Source organism: Mchenga conophoros, linkage group LG11 (genome assembly GCF_057382185.1).
Source record: "Mchenga conophoros isolate Kocher_MC1m ecotype Shallow Benthic linkage group LG11, M_conophoros_male_GT1.1, whole genome shotgun sequence".
Taxonomy (NCBI): Eukaryota; Metazoa; Chordata; class Actinopteri; order Cichliformes; family Cichlidae; genus Mchenga; species Mchenga conophoros.
In genome coordinates this window covers 6,680,210-6,700,560 of record NC_140536.1, presented here as the reverse complement: position 1 = coordinate 6,700,560, position 20,351 = coordinate 6,680,210, and the positions used below count along the sequence as shown (strand labels likewise).

General features: G+C 43.2%; 1 protein-coding gene across 3 annotated transcripts in view; it reads left to right on the top strand.

Annotated features, from left to right (window-relative positions):
* Window positions 1-17,921, top strand: part of LOC146563502 (low-density lipoprotein receptor class A domain-containing protein 4-like) — a 280,198-nt gene extending 262,277 nt beyond the window's left edge. For all 3 annotated transcript variants that reach the window (XM_085290636.1, XM_085290637.1, XM_085290638.1), the window contains 3 exons: window positions 5,646-5,800; window positions 7,423-7,473; window positions 10,786-17,921. In XM_085290636.1, coding sequence (XP_085146762.1) covers window positions 5,646-5,800; window positions 7,423-7,473; window positions 10,786-11,379 — 800 coding nt within the window. In that variant the 3' untranslated portion in view covers window positions 11,380-17,921. The remainder of the gene's footprint in view (window positions 1-5,645; window positions 5,801-7,422; window positions 7,474-10,785) is intronic.
* The last annotated feature ends 2,430 nt before the right edge of the window (window positions 17,922-20,351 follow it).

The window sequence follows — 20,351 nt, the reverse complement described above, 5'->3', positions numbered from 1 at the left end:
TTGCTCACCGTTCTCATGATCATTTTGACCCCACGGGATGAGATCTTGCGTGGAGCCCCAGATCGAGGGAGATTATCAGTGGTCTTGTATGTCTTCCATTTTCTGATGATTGCTCCCACAGTTGATTTTTTCACACCAAGCTGCTTGCCTATTGTAGATTCACTCTTCCCAGTCTGGTGCAGGTCTACAATACTTTTCCTGGTGTCCTTCGAAAGCTCTTTGGTCTTGGCCATGGCGGAGTTTGGAGTCTGACTGTTTGAGGCTGTGGACAGGTGTCTTTTATACAGATGATGAGTTCAAACAGGTGCCATTCATACAGGTAACGAGTGGGGGACAGAAAAGCTTCTTACAGAGGACGTTACAGGTCTGTGAGAGCCAGAGATTTTCCTTGTTTGAGGTGACCAAATACTTATTTTCCACCCTGATTTACGAATAAATTCTTTACAAATCCTACCATGTGAATTCATGGATTTTTTTTTCACATTCTGTCTCTCACAGTTGAAGTGTACCTCTGGTGCAAATTACTGACCTCTGTCATCATTTTAAGTGGGGGAACTTGCACAATCGGTGGCTGACTAAATACTTTTTTGCCCCACTGTACATCCACCTTCAAATCTTAATACATTCTCATGGTTTTGGACAAAAGACTACTCCTTTGTGCAAACGAAACCAGCCAGGCCCACTTTTCTCACGGAAGCATCTAAGGTCATCTGAGCTCAAATGTTATTTTTATTGAGCAATAACAATGTTAGAGGCCCCATCTGAGCGTGTGCAGTCTCTGTAGATTGCCATTAGCCTGATTTTCATTTCAAGGCTCAACAGGGTAAGCCCGCAAACCCTCATTAGTCGTGCAAGTGATTTTTTTCGCCTCAGTGTTAACTTTTGCTGCCAGCAGGAGTGAATCAGCAGTATATACACGCTGTTGTTGGGCCACATTATATAGACATAGACGTGTGCATTGAAACGGTCTAATCCCGTGTACTGTACAGAGACAGACGCACGAAACAGGCTCTGTTCACATCAGCAGCAATGTTTTTACTGTGGTTTAAAACAAACAAACAAACAAAGGGATTTGTGACATGGGCAGCCATTTCTTTGGGGGAATAAAGCGAATTGATCTTGTTAGGGTTTACATAATTCATCGCTATTCTTAAAGCAGTGTTGGCCACTGATAGTGGCGCAGTTGTCTGCTGTGCATCTGACAGCTTCTTTCACCAACAGGTCAGCTGAACTGTCTGACCTCCTGCTGCCCTCCCCATCCACTATGCATACACACACAGGTTACAGCGCTGTCACTGGGTTAGTGTGTGTGTGCTCTCTCTCTCTCCAAGCTGTTTACCCTCTCTTTTAGTGTTTGGCTTTTTGCCTGTAGCACAGAATCTGCCAAGTACTGAAATCCTCTATGTTTGGGTTCATGTCAAGTCCAACTACATCATTCCTTCTCTCCTTCCTCATGTCCCATCATCCCATTACTGTTCACTGTTAAAATAAAGTTGTTTTTTTTTAAGAAAAAAAATCATTTGTTCTTCAACGTAAACGATAAAGCTTTGACCTCTCATAGACGTAATTGTTATTGTAAGCCCTACTTGATTTGTATCTTCTTCTGAGTCACTTCCTGACTCATGAAATTGGCTACAGTTAAAAAAAACAAAAGCCTGAAGAAGACTGTTTTAAGCTTTATGTAGTTAACATTTATAGCATTTGACAGAGAGGCCTTTTCAGTAGAATATAGATTAGTTGTGCTATATTTGCTGCCATAAGCATGTTTTTAAAAAAACTCTACTTGCCTTCTGGTAGTGAGAATTCTTGCTTTAAAATTGGCTTTGAATTACTTTTTTTAACACCCTCAAAGTATACTTGTATGTACAGTATGGTTTTTTTATATTTTTATTTAATGTTTCCCTTTTGTCGACAAAGCTGTGCTGTGTAAAAACAGCCAGTGCCCGAACAGATGTGTTAAGCTCGGTGCTGTGCAGCATGGTCACTTTGACATGATTTGAATAAACTCGATGGCCTCTCTCGTCACCGCAGCAGGAAAAAAAACGACAGGACGGCTGGCTTGTAATGCAAGTGATTCATCCTGCTGAAGGAATAAGGGTTTTTGCAGACGCCGGGCTGATATTGTTTTGACAAGTGGATTACTGTAGTAATAACATCAGGCTGGTGCTGTTAATGCAGACTGCCAGCACACACTGTTCTCTGGCCTGTGAGCGAGCCTGTGCTGTACGCTCTGTTCTGGAGCCTCTGAACTCGGGTGGATACTGGGTTCAGAGAGGACACCCCCCAGTCTTTTCTCCTCCCCGCACTTCCTTCCTCTCTTCTCAACTCCTCCTCTGGCTTCCTTCCTCCCTGGCGTTTAGAGAAGAGGCCATTAACTACAGCCGCTGTACTTTTTTATTTTGCTTGAACTGTAAAAACATGAACTTGAGCTGTGAAAACATCCCCGCCTGTGCACTTCAGAAGAAGTACACCAGCTTTGAGTCAGGCGTCGGCTTTGTGCCGCTTTTACAACAGCAGAAGGCAGAGTATGTGATATTTATCCAGCTGGCTTACAGGACTGCCTGGTCGACTTGGTTTCCCAGAATGCTTCTCTCTGATTGAAAGCCTCCTCCGTCCCCTCCCTGTGGCTGCTGTGATGAATGCACAGGCCCAGGCTGGTAACTGGATGAAGCTCCAAAGTAAAGCAGGCAGCTCGACAACTTAACTTTCTGACACCGTGCTTTATTTCACAGAGAGCTGATGCGCCCAAACTGGGGAGTGGGAGTGTCTTCTGTTTTTTTTTTCTTTCTTTTTTTTTACTTAACTTTATTCAATCTTGTACATATATTCTTGGTATGAAACCTCGTACCACAATGAAGCTGTAGTTTAGAATAAAATACCTTGACAGAAGTTAAATGAATTGATACAGATGTTCATGTTGCCCCATGATTTAAAGCAGGGGTTCACCACACTTCAACAAGGCTCAGTACAACTGAACTGTATTAATATAGCACCAGTTTCAGGCAGCTTTATATTGCAAGGTACAACAAGAATGAGGTATGAGCAAGCACTTAAAGACAGTGAGGAGGAAGAACTCCCTTTTAACAGAGACCTCCAGCAGAACTACCTCAGAGAAGGTTCCCTGAGCGAGGTACACAAGTTGGTTTTATCCAAAAGGAGAATTTGAATACTGGGAGCTGGTTCCATATGAGATCACCTGACAGCTGAAGGCTCTGCCACCCATTTGACTTTTGGAAACTAACAACCACAAGTAGGCCAGGTTTCCTGCTGTACTGGTATAATATGATACAAGGTCTTCGAGCTGAGATGGGCAGTAAGGTTTGAATTGTCGCTCCTTGCCACAGGCTTCCTCCATGATGTTATGTTACTAGGAGATTTTTTTTAAACACCAGTTTCGACCCTTCATCTCGACTCTCAGCACTCCCCTTACTCTTGCCTGTTAAATATTAGGTGACTCGCACTGCGATCAAGAGTTTAATACCTTAGTTTCAAATGTCTGATGTGAGAGGGGTGGGTCATGATTTTCCACTAACATTGTTATTGTATTTGTCAATTAAATAGTTTGAGAAGGCTGTTTAATGAGGTAAATTTGCTGAATTATACTATTAAATTCATCTGAGCTCACTTCACCACCTCACTTTCATCTCAGAGGGGAAGTTGTGGAGCTTCTCTGTCACCGTTGGTTGCAGTACCCACCTCTTTGCTCTTTGGTGGTTAATGTTCGTTGGTTTTGCTGGTTTAGGTTTCATTCCTTCCCACAGTTTTTCTTACCCCCACCCCCCATTCACTGTGGTTTTTTCTAGTTGGCCTTGTTCCTCTCACTCCTGCCCCGCCCTGTGGCTGCTGTGGTAAAGCAGAGGCAGGTTTGGGTGGGTTTTGCATTTCAGCCCAGCTTTGACTCTAACCCACCATATTGCAGACAAATAAGCCACGAAGGATTATTAGGCAGGCAAGCCTGAGATAGGTTGGCTTTAACTAGCTCTCTTTCATTTCTGGTTGTCTCCTTCTGTGCTCTTAATTTCAAAGAATTCACAAGATATTCTGTTACTGATTACTTTCCATTTCTTCTTGTTTTTGGATTTTAACACTCTGCTTACTTTTTTTTCACTTGGTCTACCCTTGCCATGTCAAAAGCTGTCCAGTTGCATCATGGGTAATGTGCTCCTCAGATTGCACAGAGCTTTTTTTTGGGGGGGGGGGGGAGCATTGAGAATTGAGGCATTGTGGCTGAAATAGCAGAGCGTACATTGTGTCATTGTTCATACAGAACACACGCACAGTGTACTGGATGTCCAGCAGTGAGCAAGCGTGTGAGTCAGAGGTCAGACTGGGTGCCAACACCGGACAAGGTCAAGACTCCTACTCAGAACAAACCAACAACACAACAAAAGAGTGTCACACTGCAGACAGGGAGGCTGGCAGGGAGCAGAGACGGGGTGGACGAGAAAGAAGGGAGAGAACCAAAGTAGGAGATGACAAAGAATGAGGGAAATGTAGGGAATGAATGATGGTGGGTGAGGGAAGAATGCAAAGAGATCGGTAAAGACAAGAGTTGAAAGAAGAGGCGTGTAGGCGAGGGAGAGGAGGATGCATGGATAGGGTTAGAGGAAAGTTGGAGAAAGTGATGGCAGGTGAGCTGAGATGCAGACAGGGTTCAAAGACGAGCAAGAGAGCATGATACAATGAACAAGAGATGGGAGGCAGACGTAAGTGAAAAGCGGCGATCATTGTGTCTCCCGGTGGTGCCCTGATCTGGGAGGTCATACCACATCAGCTCTGATGCTCGTGTGTGTGTGTGTGTGTGTGTGTGTGGCTGTGTGCCACAGAACAGAACACCACAGTTATTCAGTGTCTCCACAAAGGAACCACTGTGTTCTGGGACAGACGGCACACACTGTCTCAACACTCATCTTTTTTGTGATTTGAAGCTTTTCTCTGTAGATTCCTCAGACAGACACACACATATTCATATACCGTGTAAATCACACATACACTCAGCCACTTGGAGATTGACCTGTGCTGCTCTCTGCTGGCGAACACACATTAGAGCAGCTCAGTCGTGGTTCAAATCACTGGTCCTCTTACCGGGTGTCCTGGAGGCTTCATTTTGCATGATCTCCATCAGCAGAGATGATCTTAGTTATGAAACTGGCCTGTTATCACTTTGCTTTAAATCTGCCTTTTTAACAGTGCAGATTTGACGAAGAATGATTAATGTGACTCTTAGGATTCTCAAACTGAAGTAGTTCAGTCAAATTTCAACCTGTCTGACTTTAAAAGGCCTGCAAATATCCTAATCCTGGAGGTGTTCACTATCTCTGCTACATAATGTGATTTTCACTTGAAGGCAGTTTTTAAGATGTGTGTGAAACATTCTCAAATCTTATTTCCCCACATGTGATTAAATTTGAATTGCTTTAAAGTGTTTATTGGACAAAATTAAATATTTCTGTCGGTCTGTTTGTGCTCTTAGAAAATGTATTGGGTGTTTTTGAGATGATGCAGATTTGTCTGGAAACCACGTGATGTGTTTTTTTTTTCCTTTTTAAATAACTTGATATTAATAGTCATTAACTGCTAAAGTACCTTTAATCTCTAAAAGTTAGATGCTAATCCTCTTCCTCTCTTTCCATGTGTTTGTGCAGCTGAACTGGAGTTTGTTCAGATCATCATCATCATCGTTGTGATGACTGTGATGGTGGTGGTGATCATCTGCCTGCTCAACCACTACAAGCTCTCCACCTGGTCTTTCATAACGAGGCAGAGCCAGGCCCGCAGGCATGACCATGCCCTACAACAGGTCAGTGTGGGTGGGTGGGTTTGTGGGCGGGTGGGTGTTTGAGAAACAGAGAAAGAAAGGGAGAGCTAAAAAGAGACTGTTTGTTTGTGTTGCTTGTACTGAGTGGCTCAGACGGCACTGTTCTCCCAGCATCCATGCCAGTAACATTTTGATCTAAACTGGTGTCTGTGTGTGCGCGCGCATGTGTGTTCATCTGTTCTCACTGAATGTCCCTGCCTACTCATTGTGACAGTACATTTCTGTATTTCTGCAGCAGGACAAACATAGCTTACCAGTATGTTCCCAGTAAAGCTGTGCTGAGCTAAATGAATCCTTTTATCCCAGTCTGAGTTTCTGTCCCAGTTTCAGCGAGGTAACGTCTTCGCGCGCGTCTGTTAGATGAACTTGCTGAATTGGTTTCTTCAGAGCCAGACTCTGTCAGGTCTTGATGTTTAATTCACTACAGCGCCGTCTAGACGGCAGCCGCTCTGCCCCCGTACTGACATGTACACTCTGGGACAAACACACACACACACACACACACACACACACACACACACACACACACACACACACACAGTTTATTTATGTGCGTTGAAATAGACTCAGGCTCAAAACATGATGCATTATGGATCCATAAACATATTCAGCCTAATGATTTGTCAGCTTTGGTGTACTGTTACCAACAATTTGAATATTAGTGTTCAGCTAATAAGCTCTGCTTTTTGATTCCTCCTGCCACTCTGTGCTGTGTATCATTCAATCAAAGCGAGGTACAAAGCAACATCAGAAAGCAACAAGCCCACTGAATGATGACCTTTACCCCTAAAAGATGCATGAATAAACAGTATTTATGCATGTTTATGCTTCTCATGTTGCTCCCCCTAAAACAAAACAAAAAAAACCCCAGCTAAATGTTGTTGACTGTGCTGTCTGAGAAAAGATCCTCCAGTCAAGTGTAGATGAAGGGGAAACTGCAATTATTTGACAGTTGTGTTTATTTGTTGTAGCTTTTATCCTGCCTATTTTTAAAATGGAGTCTTCTGTCTTTTGTTGTGCTCTCAAACAGGGCAGAATTTTGGGTTTGAAGCCATCAGGCATTTCTCAGTGCCGCTGTTTCATCTTTTGTGTCCTCATTAAGTTGTTACTTTTTGGTTTTTTGTTGTTGTTGTTTGTTTTTTTTAATTCATGCTTTCTTCTTTTTCTTCTCCTTTTTTTGTTCTTTAGCTGTGAAGTAAGAAAGTTTGTTAATGGTGTCACATCAAAATCCTTTTCAGACACAGCAAACCGTAATGACTGCAGACTTCTAAAGCATTACACATTTTATCCCTAGAGCCCAGCCCCAGCTCATCCTCAGTATCCAGCACTGGATATCTGGGCATATATTTGGTCAACTCATATTCTTGTTACATTGGGAGCTGCTCACCTGGACAGGCTACCTGATGACACCATTTTTACATTTTCTTTTACATGTATTTTTCTCATCTTAAATTCTGGACCAGTCCTGTTTATGCATCTCTAGTAATATGTTGTTTTTGTTGCTAACCTGAGCATCCCACTGAAGCACAAACACAACAATCTTCAACCCACCCGGGGACTTTTTGAACCTTTGCCTTCCTCTTTGTTTGTGTCTCCATGTGCAGGACGGGTGCCTGTGGCCTTCAGACAGCGGCTCTCGGCAAGGTGCCTCGGAGGTAAGACCACCACACTGACTCCCGATAAACACATTCAGCTAATGCCGCATGTTATAGGAGCTGAGTGCTCAGCTGAATGAAACTTCACTTTTCCACAATGAAACTGAGTATTGCTTTGTCTACACTTGTTATATGTAAACTTACAAATATTGAATTTCAGTAGATTCAGCAAGTTCTTACTAAAATTTCTGCTAGTTTGGCTGTCTGCAGGCTCCTGAGTGTGTAGCCTCTAACCAGTTAAGTTACTGTGATAAGGTTGTTGGTCTTTTCTCTCTGAGCATTGGATCTGGAAACAGTTGTGATCCTTGGACACATTTTCTGTCAGGAATTTCCTTGAATTGCAGGAGCTTTTAGAAATTCTCAAACCTTTAACAAAGTAAGGTATAAAGAACTAAATGGAGACAATGACTCTTGTCAGCATCGCAACTATAAGGAAACAATGAATGCATAAAACAGCACTTTTTAAAAAAAAATAAAAGAACACAGTTACACTGATGGTCTCTCCAAACAAACAAAAAACTATGAACGTGCAATGATGATGTCAACAAATATTCAGCCCAGCGCAGTATCCTTCCTCAGTACAGATTTTGTCTGTAGGCAGAGTGCGTAGAAGAGTGTAGAGGTATTGTTAACTGCAACGTATGGCTGAATAAATTTTGATAATCTGACACATTTATTGCAGCTGCATCTCAGTCAGAATCACAGTGTGACCACCTGGACTTGGTAATGAACCAAGTCCAGGTGGACTTGCTTCCCTAAAAACGAGGCGTCCTAACCAAATGATGGTTAGGACGCCTCGTTTTTAGGGAAGCAATTTAAATATTAATAAAAACCTCGTTGGCAGCTCTGGTTATGGGTTAATTCAGTGTTTGTCCTTGTGGAAAAACCAAGTGATCTTTAAAGGCTTACAATCAGATGCTCTCTGCTGCTGAATATTTTATTTTCAAGTAGCTGCAGCCCTTACAAATAAACACAACAAATACAGAACCCCAAAATTCATACCTTTTTATCAAACTAAAATGCAATGAAAAGAACATAGATGATAAAAGTGCATTTAACAGTTTGGCATTCAGAGTCGGTATAGAGAAGTGCAGTGTGTAAAAATGGTAATTAAAAGGAATAAAACAGAGAAAGGAGACCTGAACACACTCAGGGATGGCTTTTGTCTAATCTCCACGCTCTGCTCGCCCCGTTATAAAAGACATCCATTTCCTCTCAGCTTCTCTTTGTGTCTTTGTTGGCTTATTTATCAGCGCTTGCCCTTGTAGAGTTGTTTGGTGGTTCAGTCAGGGCCCAGAGAGCCTGATATGTGCATTTTTTTGCTTGCTGGTAAATATTTGATCGTGCAGGAATTGGAGCTCACACACTGTGTTGCAATGGGTATGCCTGGCACTGTACTCCAAAACAAGATCAAAATTGGCATGTTCACAAAGACTCGTGAATACAAAAGCACAGACAAATGCCAGTATACTCATTGTGACTGGTGATCTGATCTCTTAATTGCGTTGATGCCAGATGGAGGAGCTTCCGAGTCAGGGTCGGAAGAGACGCGCTGGGTTAAAAGACTGCTGGAAAATCACATGGTAGTATTGATTAGTTGCAGATAATAGTATATTGAGGCTGTGTGAAAGTTTTTGGCTGGCAAGTGTGGATGCACTTTGGCAGTCTGTACTGGCTTGTAGCACCAAGTCGGATTTAAAGTGCCCCAGTATTTATGCGGCAGAGAGAGAGAGTCGTAAAAACGACGTGTGCACCCAGAGAGACCCGGAAACTAAGGAAAAGGCCACGGAGAGACGAACGCAGAGGGAGACGCAGCCACTGAGTGTGGGTGGCTGATGGATGCAGGGATGGGGGCTGACTGAGTGTTTGTGTGGCAGGGCGGGGGGTTGGATGGTTTTTGGTGCGTCATTAATCAGCAACACCTCCCCTGACACTGTCTAGACAGACGTCTGAGAGCTGCCCCGCTCTGCTGCGCTCTGCTCCCTCTATCAGCTCCACACCTTTCTCCCCCTGCCGTCTGTCTATTTGTCTGTCTCTGTCCTTTCTCTCTCTGCCTTCAGCTCTTTTTCCCTTCTCGCGTTTTATCTCCCTGCCTCTTTCTTCTCCTCCTTTCATTTCTGTGCTCTTTCTTTCTCTCTCCTTATCTCAGTAGCCTTTCCTTTTAATCCTTTCAGTTCCACTCTTTCCCTCACTCCGTCTCTCCATTTCAATTGCCCTGATCCTCTAAAAACCCCCCTCCCTCCCCCGTCTGTTGTTCTCTCCACCCAGACTGCCTTGTCAGTGGGGGTTGGCTATTAGAGCCGCAGTCACTAATTGAAATGGGTTCCCTCTGATAATGACTCGACACAGTGGAAATGTGTGGAATTGGATAGAAATGTGAGAAATGAAGAAATGGATCATGCCGTCAGAGTCTGAAGAGTTAATTGAGGTGAAGATCTCTGACAAAAGCTGGTGGATGAACCGGTGTGCTGAATGTTTTTCTGTTTGAGTGCAGGCTCCTTTCTTCCTCTTTACTGTAATTACATTGTAATGTCTGTCACAGCTAATTGGTGGCACGCTGGCGTGTGCCGTTGCTGCACCAGGATATCATTCATTTTAAATATGCAGCATGGTAACCATACTTCACTGTACGGAGCCTCGTCTCCCAGCAAAAGCTTGCGTGAAATCAGCGTATACAGAAATGATTGTTATGCAGAAAGCATCATGTGACTTGCTGTGAGGCTATAACTGGTTTACACTGTGACCAAAACAGAATAAACAAATGAAGGCTGTGTACAGGGTAAGGTCAGAACTGCTGAACTGTTAATAGACTCTGGGTATGACTCTAAAAATTACAGGTAATGAATTGGGATGGATGAATAATCACAGATAAGTCACTTGACAAATAAAATGAGAAACACTTGTTGCTTCCAGCCTCATTGCTCGTTTGATAGATTTGGATTTTGGATTGCAGGCCAGACGTGATAAGTAGTTTTTGCTGCTACAGTGTCATTAACTCACAAGGCTGACTGGTCATGAAAATGATTTTAATGATTAAAAAAAAAAAAAGATTTTTAACGATGAGCTGCTGAATTATTCCCAAAAGCTCAAACAGAAGTTTTGTAGATCAAACAGTGACTCTGAGTTTATTGCACTGAACATCAGTTTGAGTGTTTGGTCATTTTCACGTTGTATGTGTATCAGAAAGATACTGGTATTAAGACTGATCGAGTTCCTGTTGATGCCAGCCAGCTCACAGCCAAGCTTTTATCTTTGTCCTCTCCTCGTGCATGTCCCAGCTCATTCACTCCTCTGTCTCGCTCTGTCTCTCAGGTGTTATATGCTCCGCAGGCGAGGGATCGCTTCACCGCTCCCTCCTTCATGCAGCGTGACCGCTTCAGCCGCTTCCAGCCCACCTACCCCTACCTGCAGCATCAGATTGACCTGCCGCCCACCATCTCTCTGTCGGACGGGGAGGAACCACCGCCGTACCAGGGACCCTGCACCCTCCAGCTCCGTGACCCCGAGCAGCAGATGGAGCTGAACCGCGAGTCGGTGAGGGCACCGCCCAACCGGACCATCTACGACAGTGACTTGATCGACATGGGAGGAGGCGGGAGTCTAGGAGGGGTAGGGGGAGGAGGGGCTGGGATGGGGGGCGGTGGCCCGAGGCCGCCCAGCAGTAACTCGGGCATCAGTGCCGCCAACTCCAGCAGCCACGGGCGTATGGAGGGCCCCCCGCCAGCATACAGCGAGGTGATAGGCCACTACCCTGGCTCAGCATTCTTTCTACACCAGCACAGCAATAACCAGAGGGTGGGGAGGCCGGGGGGGCTGGGGAGTAGGACAATCCAGCAGCAGAGCCAATCAGAAAGCACAATTGTACCTGCCAAGGCCAAGGACGGCCAACCAGAGGACTTGGTGTGAAGAAACAGGGAGGGGAGAGGTAGGGCAACCCACCCCAGACTGAGATCTGTGTCTCTCGTTCACCCCAGACCTCCTGTAAGCCGGGGTCTCTCTTATCGCTCTGTCTCTCACGTCCTCTCTCCACACTCCCATGCACAAACACACCAACTTTAGCTACAGAAACGAGCAAAGAGAGGAACCAACAACTGATCTCATTTCATCCATGCGCTAGCACTGCTGGGACAGGATGTACGCACTGTGTCCAGACTTTTTTTTTTCCTCCTTATTTTAAGAAAGAACCACACTGCTAGCACAGATTGAAACAGTTTTCTCTTTCACCCCCCCACTCCCCCTGGCAGCGATGCCGCTGTCCCCAGGAACTGAGGAGGGATCAGTTTTGGGGGGGTTTGTTGTTTTCTTCTTTCTTCATTGTTTTTCTGTTTTTGGACCGGGATCTGTGCACAAAGCGAGAACTGAGAATCAAGGACTTTACAGAGAACACAACGAAACAAGAGACTCACAAACCCAAATCTTAGTGCCAAGGTTCACAAGGAAGCAAAACAAAGGGGGGGATGACTTGTTTTAACATTGAAAACACAAAAGAAACGTTATCTCAAAGTTGCACTATCTTTTTGTTGTAAAAGAGAAGAGGGAAATGATGTTATGTTATAACAGCGATGTTTTTAATTTCCTGTCTTGTTTGTTTGTTTTTTGGCCTTTTTGTGAATGGACTGATTGACTGACTGAACTTTGGCTCCAAAGTTGTTTTAAACAATTGGGAGCAAAAACAAAAAAACAAAACAAAAAAACCCAACAACAACAAAAAAAACAACAACAAAAAAAACAAGTATTATAAGCTTATGTCCTTCCTTTTTTGAAAACCGCAAGAAATCCTTGTACCCAGCCTAAACATCTCTGTCTGCTTACACCACAGGCACAGTGAGACTTAGTAAGAGAATAACCTGTACTGCTTCATGTCTGCGTTCACATCATGGGGAGGGGGGGGGGTAATCTGCCTCATGAGCAGCTGCTGGATTGATGGTGTGTTATAACTAACCACCAGAGGAAGTGAGCAAAGATTAGAGTCCTAAACACAGCTTGGCTGGATTCAGTGGGATCCAGGCTCAGGTTTGTGAGATATCAGCCCAGCTGTTTTGATATCAAGTTTAAAAAAGAAAGCCCTCAGCCCCTGTTAAGGAGGGTCTGTCTAGCAGGTGGTCAGAGCAGATTCTTCTCATTTCAAATCTACCCTGACTGCTGAGTACCTGATGTTTCCTCTCGCCCCCCTTCCCTGCATCCAGGTCCACCGCCCTTCCCCAAATGCTCGTCTCAGACATCTTGCACAGTGCATTCTGCCAACAGCCACCACACTGAACTCGAACCCACACAGAAAAACACAAAATATGTGAAGAAGAAGAAGAAGGAGGGGGGAAAAAAAAGAAGGCTCGACTCTCCGTCTTCACGTTTCTAAAGCCACAAAAGAATGACACAAAGTGAAGATTCCTGTCTGCGTCTGTCAGCACAGAGATCAGGTTTTTAAAGGAAAATTGTCTGTGGTCAAAGTCAAAGGGCTATGGGAGGCTCCTTTTTGTAAAAGAAACACAGAAAAAAAAACCTTTTTGAAAATCTAGCCTTTTTCTCTGCTCATCGTTGCCTTCTCCTCTGCTCTTGCGCTTTATCTGTCTCTCTTTCCTGTTTGCGCCAGTCCCCCTCCCCCCTTTTCCTAACGGCGTCTCCGGTAAACACTGTTCATCATCACTCCATCCATCCATCCGTGTGCAGAAAAAGTGCGATCAAATGATGCAGAGTCCGCCGAGCCCTTTAAAGTGGAGACTGGAGTGGAGTTCTCATTCGGCAGCGTGCTGGTGCAGCCCTCTCCTCACTGTATAAGTGTGTACACGTGTGCATTTGTTGGTCAGACCTTTTAACAACACAGAAAAGCACTTAATGCTCCTGCAGGAGTTTTGTGTGTGTGTGTGTGTGTGTGTGTGTGAGAGATTGTAACTGAATGATTTATTAACTGACTCCAGTTTAAACATTCAAGGACATATTACTTCTTTAACACAGCTTCAGTTCAGCTTTCATCGGGATACAGTCGAGTGTCTTTCTTAAAAAGGCAGAAATGCTCCATGTTTGATTGTCACAGTGCAAAGGTGACATCACAGTGAGCCTCAAACAAAGTGGACGCATCCAGCAAACCCCAAAAAGGAAAAGCCCAGCTGGGATGATGATGATGTGAGTCTGTTTCATACTACGTACTGGTTCCAGGCGTGCTAGCAGTACAGCCTCAGCACGTTGGCGTGCACGCGGGACATGCTTGTTTTCTGAGTGAAGTGCAGTCTTTATAGTCCCTCCATGTATTAAATCTTTGAAAAACGAAAGCTCTGCTTTCTTTTCAAGATCAGAGGACAAGGTTGTATGAATTTGATGTTTTTTCCTACTCTCAGCAAATCCCATGAAAGTAAATACTTTTGTGACCTCCTCACCCCGTCTGTAGCACTCGGCACTAAGCACCAGTTCCATTCATTTCTGCTGAAGAGACACAATATTTAAAAGAAGCATTTGGCTCAAGGTTAAATTAGTGTGTTTCTTGTTAATGCCAAAATTCATCGTCGAAGAGCAATCGCTTTCACAGTCCACTGTTGTCACGATTTTAAAGCTCTGTACGTGGGAGTCATTATGACAGGTCTGTTAGTGGAGCCTTTTTAAAAAAATAGTAATATCCAACCAGTGGATTTTTCAGCGTGAGGCTCACAGGGAGGTGGTGGGTGCAGCACCTGGACGCTGCACACGTGGCTCTAGTTAGATTTGGACTGGTTGAGGACTATTTTAAGCTCAAACACATTTGGTGCTCTAGTGGGCACTAGCACCCACAGGAAGGCTGTGTGAGTCCATGTAAACGGCTGCGTGCTGGTAATGAAGGAACATGCTTTCCGGTGCGACTCACTGTTATTCAACCACAGTCGAGCTCATGGGAATAACATGCTAACAATAACACGTTTGCAGATCATTTTTGTTTCAGGAAAATGTGTGAATTTGTTGCCAGGATGTTTCAGAAAAGCTGAAGAAGTTGCAGGATGTTTCACAGCTAACTGGCAACAGGTCCATAGCATCTTTGATTAGAAAGGATCGTCTTTCAGTAAAGACGGTTAGTGATACGATACTCTGAAGACTGCAACGGAAAACGTGTTTGTGCCCACGCTCGTGCCAGATGAAACCCTCAGTAATGCTGGGTGATGGAGCAACATGTGGTCCCACCCTGATGATCTTTCAGTGAAGCCTCTGCTTATTTCAGCAAGACCGTGCTTCTCATACCTATGGGATGAGCTGCTAGGTTCAAATTTAAGCGACACGTGTAAAATGTAGTCTGATCATTTGATATAATCTTGTTTAAACTGCTCATTTAAATTATTTCCATTAGGCTGTGTTGGGTTTGTAACATTTTACACTGAATCCCAGGGTGCACTGGGAACATGCAGTACTTATGAATCTTTTCATGGGATTTGTTGACAAGAAAAAATATAAAGTAACACCAGGCTGAACATCTTTTATCACTACTTGTCAGCGCACAACAAAGAAAAACTTGATGAGGTCTCGTATGACGAATACACAAACCTCTGTAGTATGAAATGAAATGTGTCGGTGTAGAACACCTGCTGCTGCCAGATGAACACGGGTGATTATTGGACGAGTGCAGCAGTGTTCGATGGCATCATGCCAAACAGCTGAGGTGGAAGCAGGAAGTGGTTCTTCATGTATGTTTGTCCCCCTCCTTCCACACTCATGAGTCACTTATAAGAAAGTTTCAGTCAGTCTGAACGGAAGCCCCGTCGGCATCGGTGTGTTTGAATGTCTCAGTGGTTATCAGCTGATTCTAAGGTTTTGTTGTGTGTGTGTGTGTGTGTGTGAGTGAGATCACATCGCTGCTATTGCTGTTGCTGCTGCTACTGTTGTTGCTACTGCTGCTTCTCATGCTCACCCCAACCCGCCCAAAGTCTTTGTATCACCCCCCCTCACATCAACCAGAAGGAGAGAAATCTGGCCCTTTGCAGTCAAACCCACAAGTATTGAGACATCAAGCCTTGTGTTCCAACACTTTGACTTCAGACGAGCAGAGGTGTGTTTACCTAGCAAAGATTGTCCCAACACTTTTGGCCTTTGACCTACTCCAGCCCCACATCTTCTTCCCCTGTTTTTTTTTTTTTTAATGTATTTTTTCCTTCTTCTTTTTTGTTCTCTGCTTGTTCTTTCTGCGCAGTCATAGCTTGTAAATGGAGGATACAAAGATGAATTTTATGTTTTCTACAAGGAGGTTTGCATGTTACTATTATGTGAGTAAATAAGGTGCCTAACGTTCATGTTTGAGCAGACCACACCTCAGTCAGACTGCTGCTGGGAATCCGCGAGGGTGGCTTCATCGCCGCCTGTCTGGCAGAATAGAGAAGCAGAGTGCGAGGACGGCCAAAAAGTGATCCTTTCTGTCTTTTTTTATTTTTTTTTCCTCTCTCTAAAGTCTTGGACGGATGAGTCTGCTCCGACATTTAGGATTCTGGGGCGTTCTCACGCACCCACCCTCCCTCCCAATGAGCAACAGTGTGCCTGTTTCCAAACTTGCTGCTCCACCTTGAACTTTTTTTATTTTTATTTTTTAGTGCGGCAGTTGCTCACCGGCCATTGTGCCAGACAGGACCGGTCGCTCCTAGAGAAGCCACTGAAGCCATTCCAAGCAGTAATGTGACCCGTGTGGAGCAGACATAGGAAACCCACTTGCACTCAAAAAGCTCCCACCTTCGTTGTGCCTCACTTCCAACGGTGCTTTTTTCAGTAGTCTGTCTTTCTTTATGTTTGTTTGTAAGGTGCTGTATATAACTTGAATATATTATGCACATATCCTACCCAATGGGTAGAAACCACAAAAAGATGTTGTGAATAATGTAATATAATGTATAGACGATATAAGAATTTTAAGAAGGCAGCATCAAATTTGTAAATGCCTACAGTTAAAAATGTGCTTTGTCTTTTTTTTTCTTTCTTTTTAAAAATAAGAAAACGTGGTTTGCAAAGTACGCTTAGAAAATGGTTGCAACACAAATACAAATTACTACTTAATAATAATATTTTGCTATGAATAGTCTGTTATGAGGACAAGAGAACCTCGGGATTAAGGACCCTTGTTGAGAGACGATATTCACGTGTTTGTCGGATTCTTCTGTCACAGTGCCAGCCATCATTTAGGCACTGGCTGATGATTTTTCTTTTGACCAACTAACAAATGTATAGCTCTATTATACAGATCTTTTAAGAAAACCTATATCTCACACACACACACACACACACGAGAGCTGTCAGCACTTCTCCGTGATCTTGGAGAATGTGCTCCTCTGTACGTCTGATTTTTAGTTTTTGTAATTCTGCCAAAGTGTAAAAACTCGCTGAGCACACTGGGCTCTGCTTATTGGTCCGGCTGGATGTTTAGGCATTTCAGCTCTAGTTTTTAATTGCATGGTTGTCAAAGAGGAAAACCATCAATGGAGGGGAAGAAGGAAAAAAAATCCATTTAGTTTGGAAAGTTGCACCAGCATGGCACGAGCGAGGGGAAAACTCACTTTTTTTGTTTTTGTTTGTTTCCTCTGTTATTTTTCACGATTATTTTCTACATTATAATGTTATATGTGGCACAGTATATTAAAACAAAAGTCATGTTTAATCTGCAGTCATTTATTTACAGTATGTACTGAAAATAACTCCACTGTACAATAACCGCAGAGCATGTTCATTCTTATCTATAGACGATGTACATAGCAACGCGCCATGTTCTCTTTGAAGCACCAAATAAGTGGCAGTTGTGTAGTTTATATTTGGAAATGGTCTCTATTGTAACTTTGGCTGGCGTGCCGCTCGGCTCTCCTCTTCCTTTAATTTCAATTTAAAAGTTTTTCTTTCTCTTTTTCGTTTCCTGCACTAGCTTGAAGAATTAACGGGCTCAGACTGATCTTTTATTTGATTTCTCTCTTCGCAGTGCTCTCTCTCTCTCTCTCAGAAATGTGTACTCGACTGCTGACAAGACCACAAGTAGCTCTTTTTACTGTTCCTGATTTTAATGACGACGATATCGTGTCAACAGTTTGGTATTCTCTCAGTCTTGACAGCTAACATAGGACTGCTTCCATCATGGGTTTTGTAACATCGTTTAGCTTTCGTTACAAAAATGATTCTTCTTCTCCCCCCTCTGTGCTCAAATCTAGATATATATGGCTGTATTCAGTAACCATACAATGTGTGTGTGATTTTATATATATATCTATATAAATATATATATAATATAAAATACACACACATACACACAAACACAGAGGTAAAATTGTTGTGTATTTTTGCCTCTTTTTATTTAAGCAATTGTGATGTAATAGGTTTTAGGCCTAAGGTCTGTTATTGCAATACTTTTACAGAAAAGAAAAAAAAATCAAAAAATGTTGCTCTAAGTGCTGTTGTAGTCAAAGATTTTATGCTTGTACTTATGCTGTAGTCAAACTGCAGCGTAATGAATAAAACTTTAAAAGTGATTACTCTGTTGTTCTGCCTGTTTGTTCCTGTAGTTTTCTATAGATAATGAGGTTTTGTAATGTGATTACTGTGAAGTCGGTGTGGGCAGCCCTGCCACTCGGCTCTTTATCTGTCCTCGCTGAAGCGGCCAAATAACATGCGAGCAGGATTTAAGGCGGGTCAGCAGCTTCACGGCCTTATTAACCTGCTTTTCTGTGTTGCTTGGCAATGCAGGTGGAAGCCCGCCGCACGTACATGCAAAACACTGAGTAGGTTAATTGGTTGCTATGATACAATTAAGACACATGCGGTTCACATCGCATATTGCAGGACCGTGTTTTATATTTGAGTTTATCTGGAGTCTGTAAAGCATGTAGGCTACAGGCACCAGTGAGTCTTGAGAAAGAAGTCGTTTCAAGATTTTGTCAAGCTCTCAATTAAGTTTTAAACCACACATATACACCTTTTGTCAGCATCACTGGTTTGGGCCACTACTATTCACGGAGACTTCAGATCCTTTCACTGCTCATCAAAACAACCGGAAGTTCAACACTACTCATGCTCAGGACCTCAGCTGTGTATCTGTGTATCTCTAAGGCAAACCACATGATTGATTGTCAGTACAGGAACCTTTACCATGAAAACTGACATCTTTAGGCAGTTTTTGTCTGGAAAAATCCGTATGAAGCCCCAAGACTTTCCAACCAGTCTTAGGCTTAACCCTTGTGTTGTCCTCGGGTCATTTTTGACCCGAAAAGAAATCTTTCGCCATCAAAAATGTGTTTTTTATTCATCAAATGGTCTGAAAATAACAGGAGTTATTCAGTACTATGCTATGCATGATTGGTATAAGTTTTAAGTAATTTGATTTATTTATGGTTTTGGTTTTTATTGGATTTGCTAATACCTGTTGTCCTAAGGGGTCAAAAACGACCCCAAAGTACAAAGTGTTGTAAAGGGTCACATTGTCACAACATACTGCTTTCAAACATCTTTGATCTTGGGTCACTGATGTGTGGGGTCAAGCAATGGTCATAACAACAACAGGCAACACAATGAGGAGGCGGGTGCTCTACATTCAGTTCAATTCAATTTTATTTATACAGCGCCAAATCACAACAGTCGCCTCAAGGTGCTTTATATTGTAAGGTAGACCCTACAATAATATATACACAGAAAGTATGAAAAAGTATTTTTTTTTACCATGTTGTGGATAGGAATGACCAGTAGAACAATGCACATATTGAAGGAAGTGAAGTGAAGGAAACCGATGAAGATGAGGAAGAATCTGAACTATGTTCAAGTAGGTTCTCAGGCATCCAGGACATGGTAGTCTAAGGAGCTTGGAAAGAAAGTGACTGGGCTTCTTGAAGTTTATCGAATTTTCAGAATGTGAAACTGAAATAGAAGATGTGTCAGAGGACTACACATCATCCATTTCAATTATGATGAAGACAAAGAATCAAGCAAGAAAGAGGAGTCAGCTGAGACAGAAATGTTTGCAGTAATGTGAGGAAACATTGAGCTGGTCTTCTATTCTTGCCAGTGACAGACGATGCATGACTCTCATGCGTCACAGAGAAAGACAATCTACCACGGTCCAAGCACATATGCCAGGTCCCATACTCCTTCGATTGCTTTTCTACTCGAGTACTGAAAGCATTATACGCCATGTATTCTGCTTTTTAACTTTCACATGCCAATGGATGCATCAGAGACCAAGTTGGGGTTCAGTAACTTGCCCAAGGACACCTTGGTAAGAACTCCAGACTAGAGCACACAGAGATTGAACCAACAACTATCCAATTAGCAGATGACCTGCTCTACAGCCAACTCAATGACAAACAAGGAGGGACAACAACAGATGAAGAATAATGGATTGAATGCAGCTGTAGGCATAGGTGGGTATGATTCTTACGGCCGTGCATCTATCCAGTAAAGTCGCTACAGCCAGTTTATGACATCCTGAGTCTGGTAGGGAAGTTTTCATGCTACCGTGCCTAACACAAGATTAATCATAGAATCTCAAAAGTGATATCATTTCATGATAAAGACACAATAGAAGATCATCGTTCGTGACACAAACGTGCTCCCATGAGGTGTATGGAACACGTGGGTGTTTCTCCTGCTGTGATGTAAGATCCAGGTACTGATGTGACTGTATGAGCACCAAGTCCCATCAGAGGACTCTGTCCATTCCAACAGAACATCCCAAGTAAACTGGGGAACTATGAGATAAAAACATGGGCAGTATGTGATGCCAGGTACAGCTGTACATGGAACATAGTGTACGATGCTAAACTATCTGGCCCGCAGTCAGGGCATGCAAGTTGTCCCTAATATTACAGAAGGTTTCCAAAAGGAAACAATCACCTGTAACAACTTGTTTACTTCATATGCCCTTGGCCTGCAACTGCAGAGAAGAAAGCTGTCCATGATGGGACCAGTAC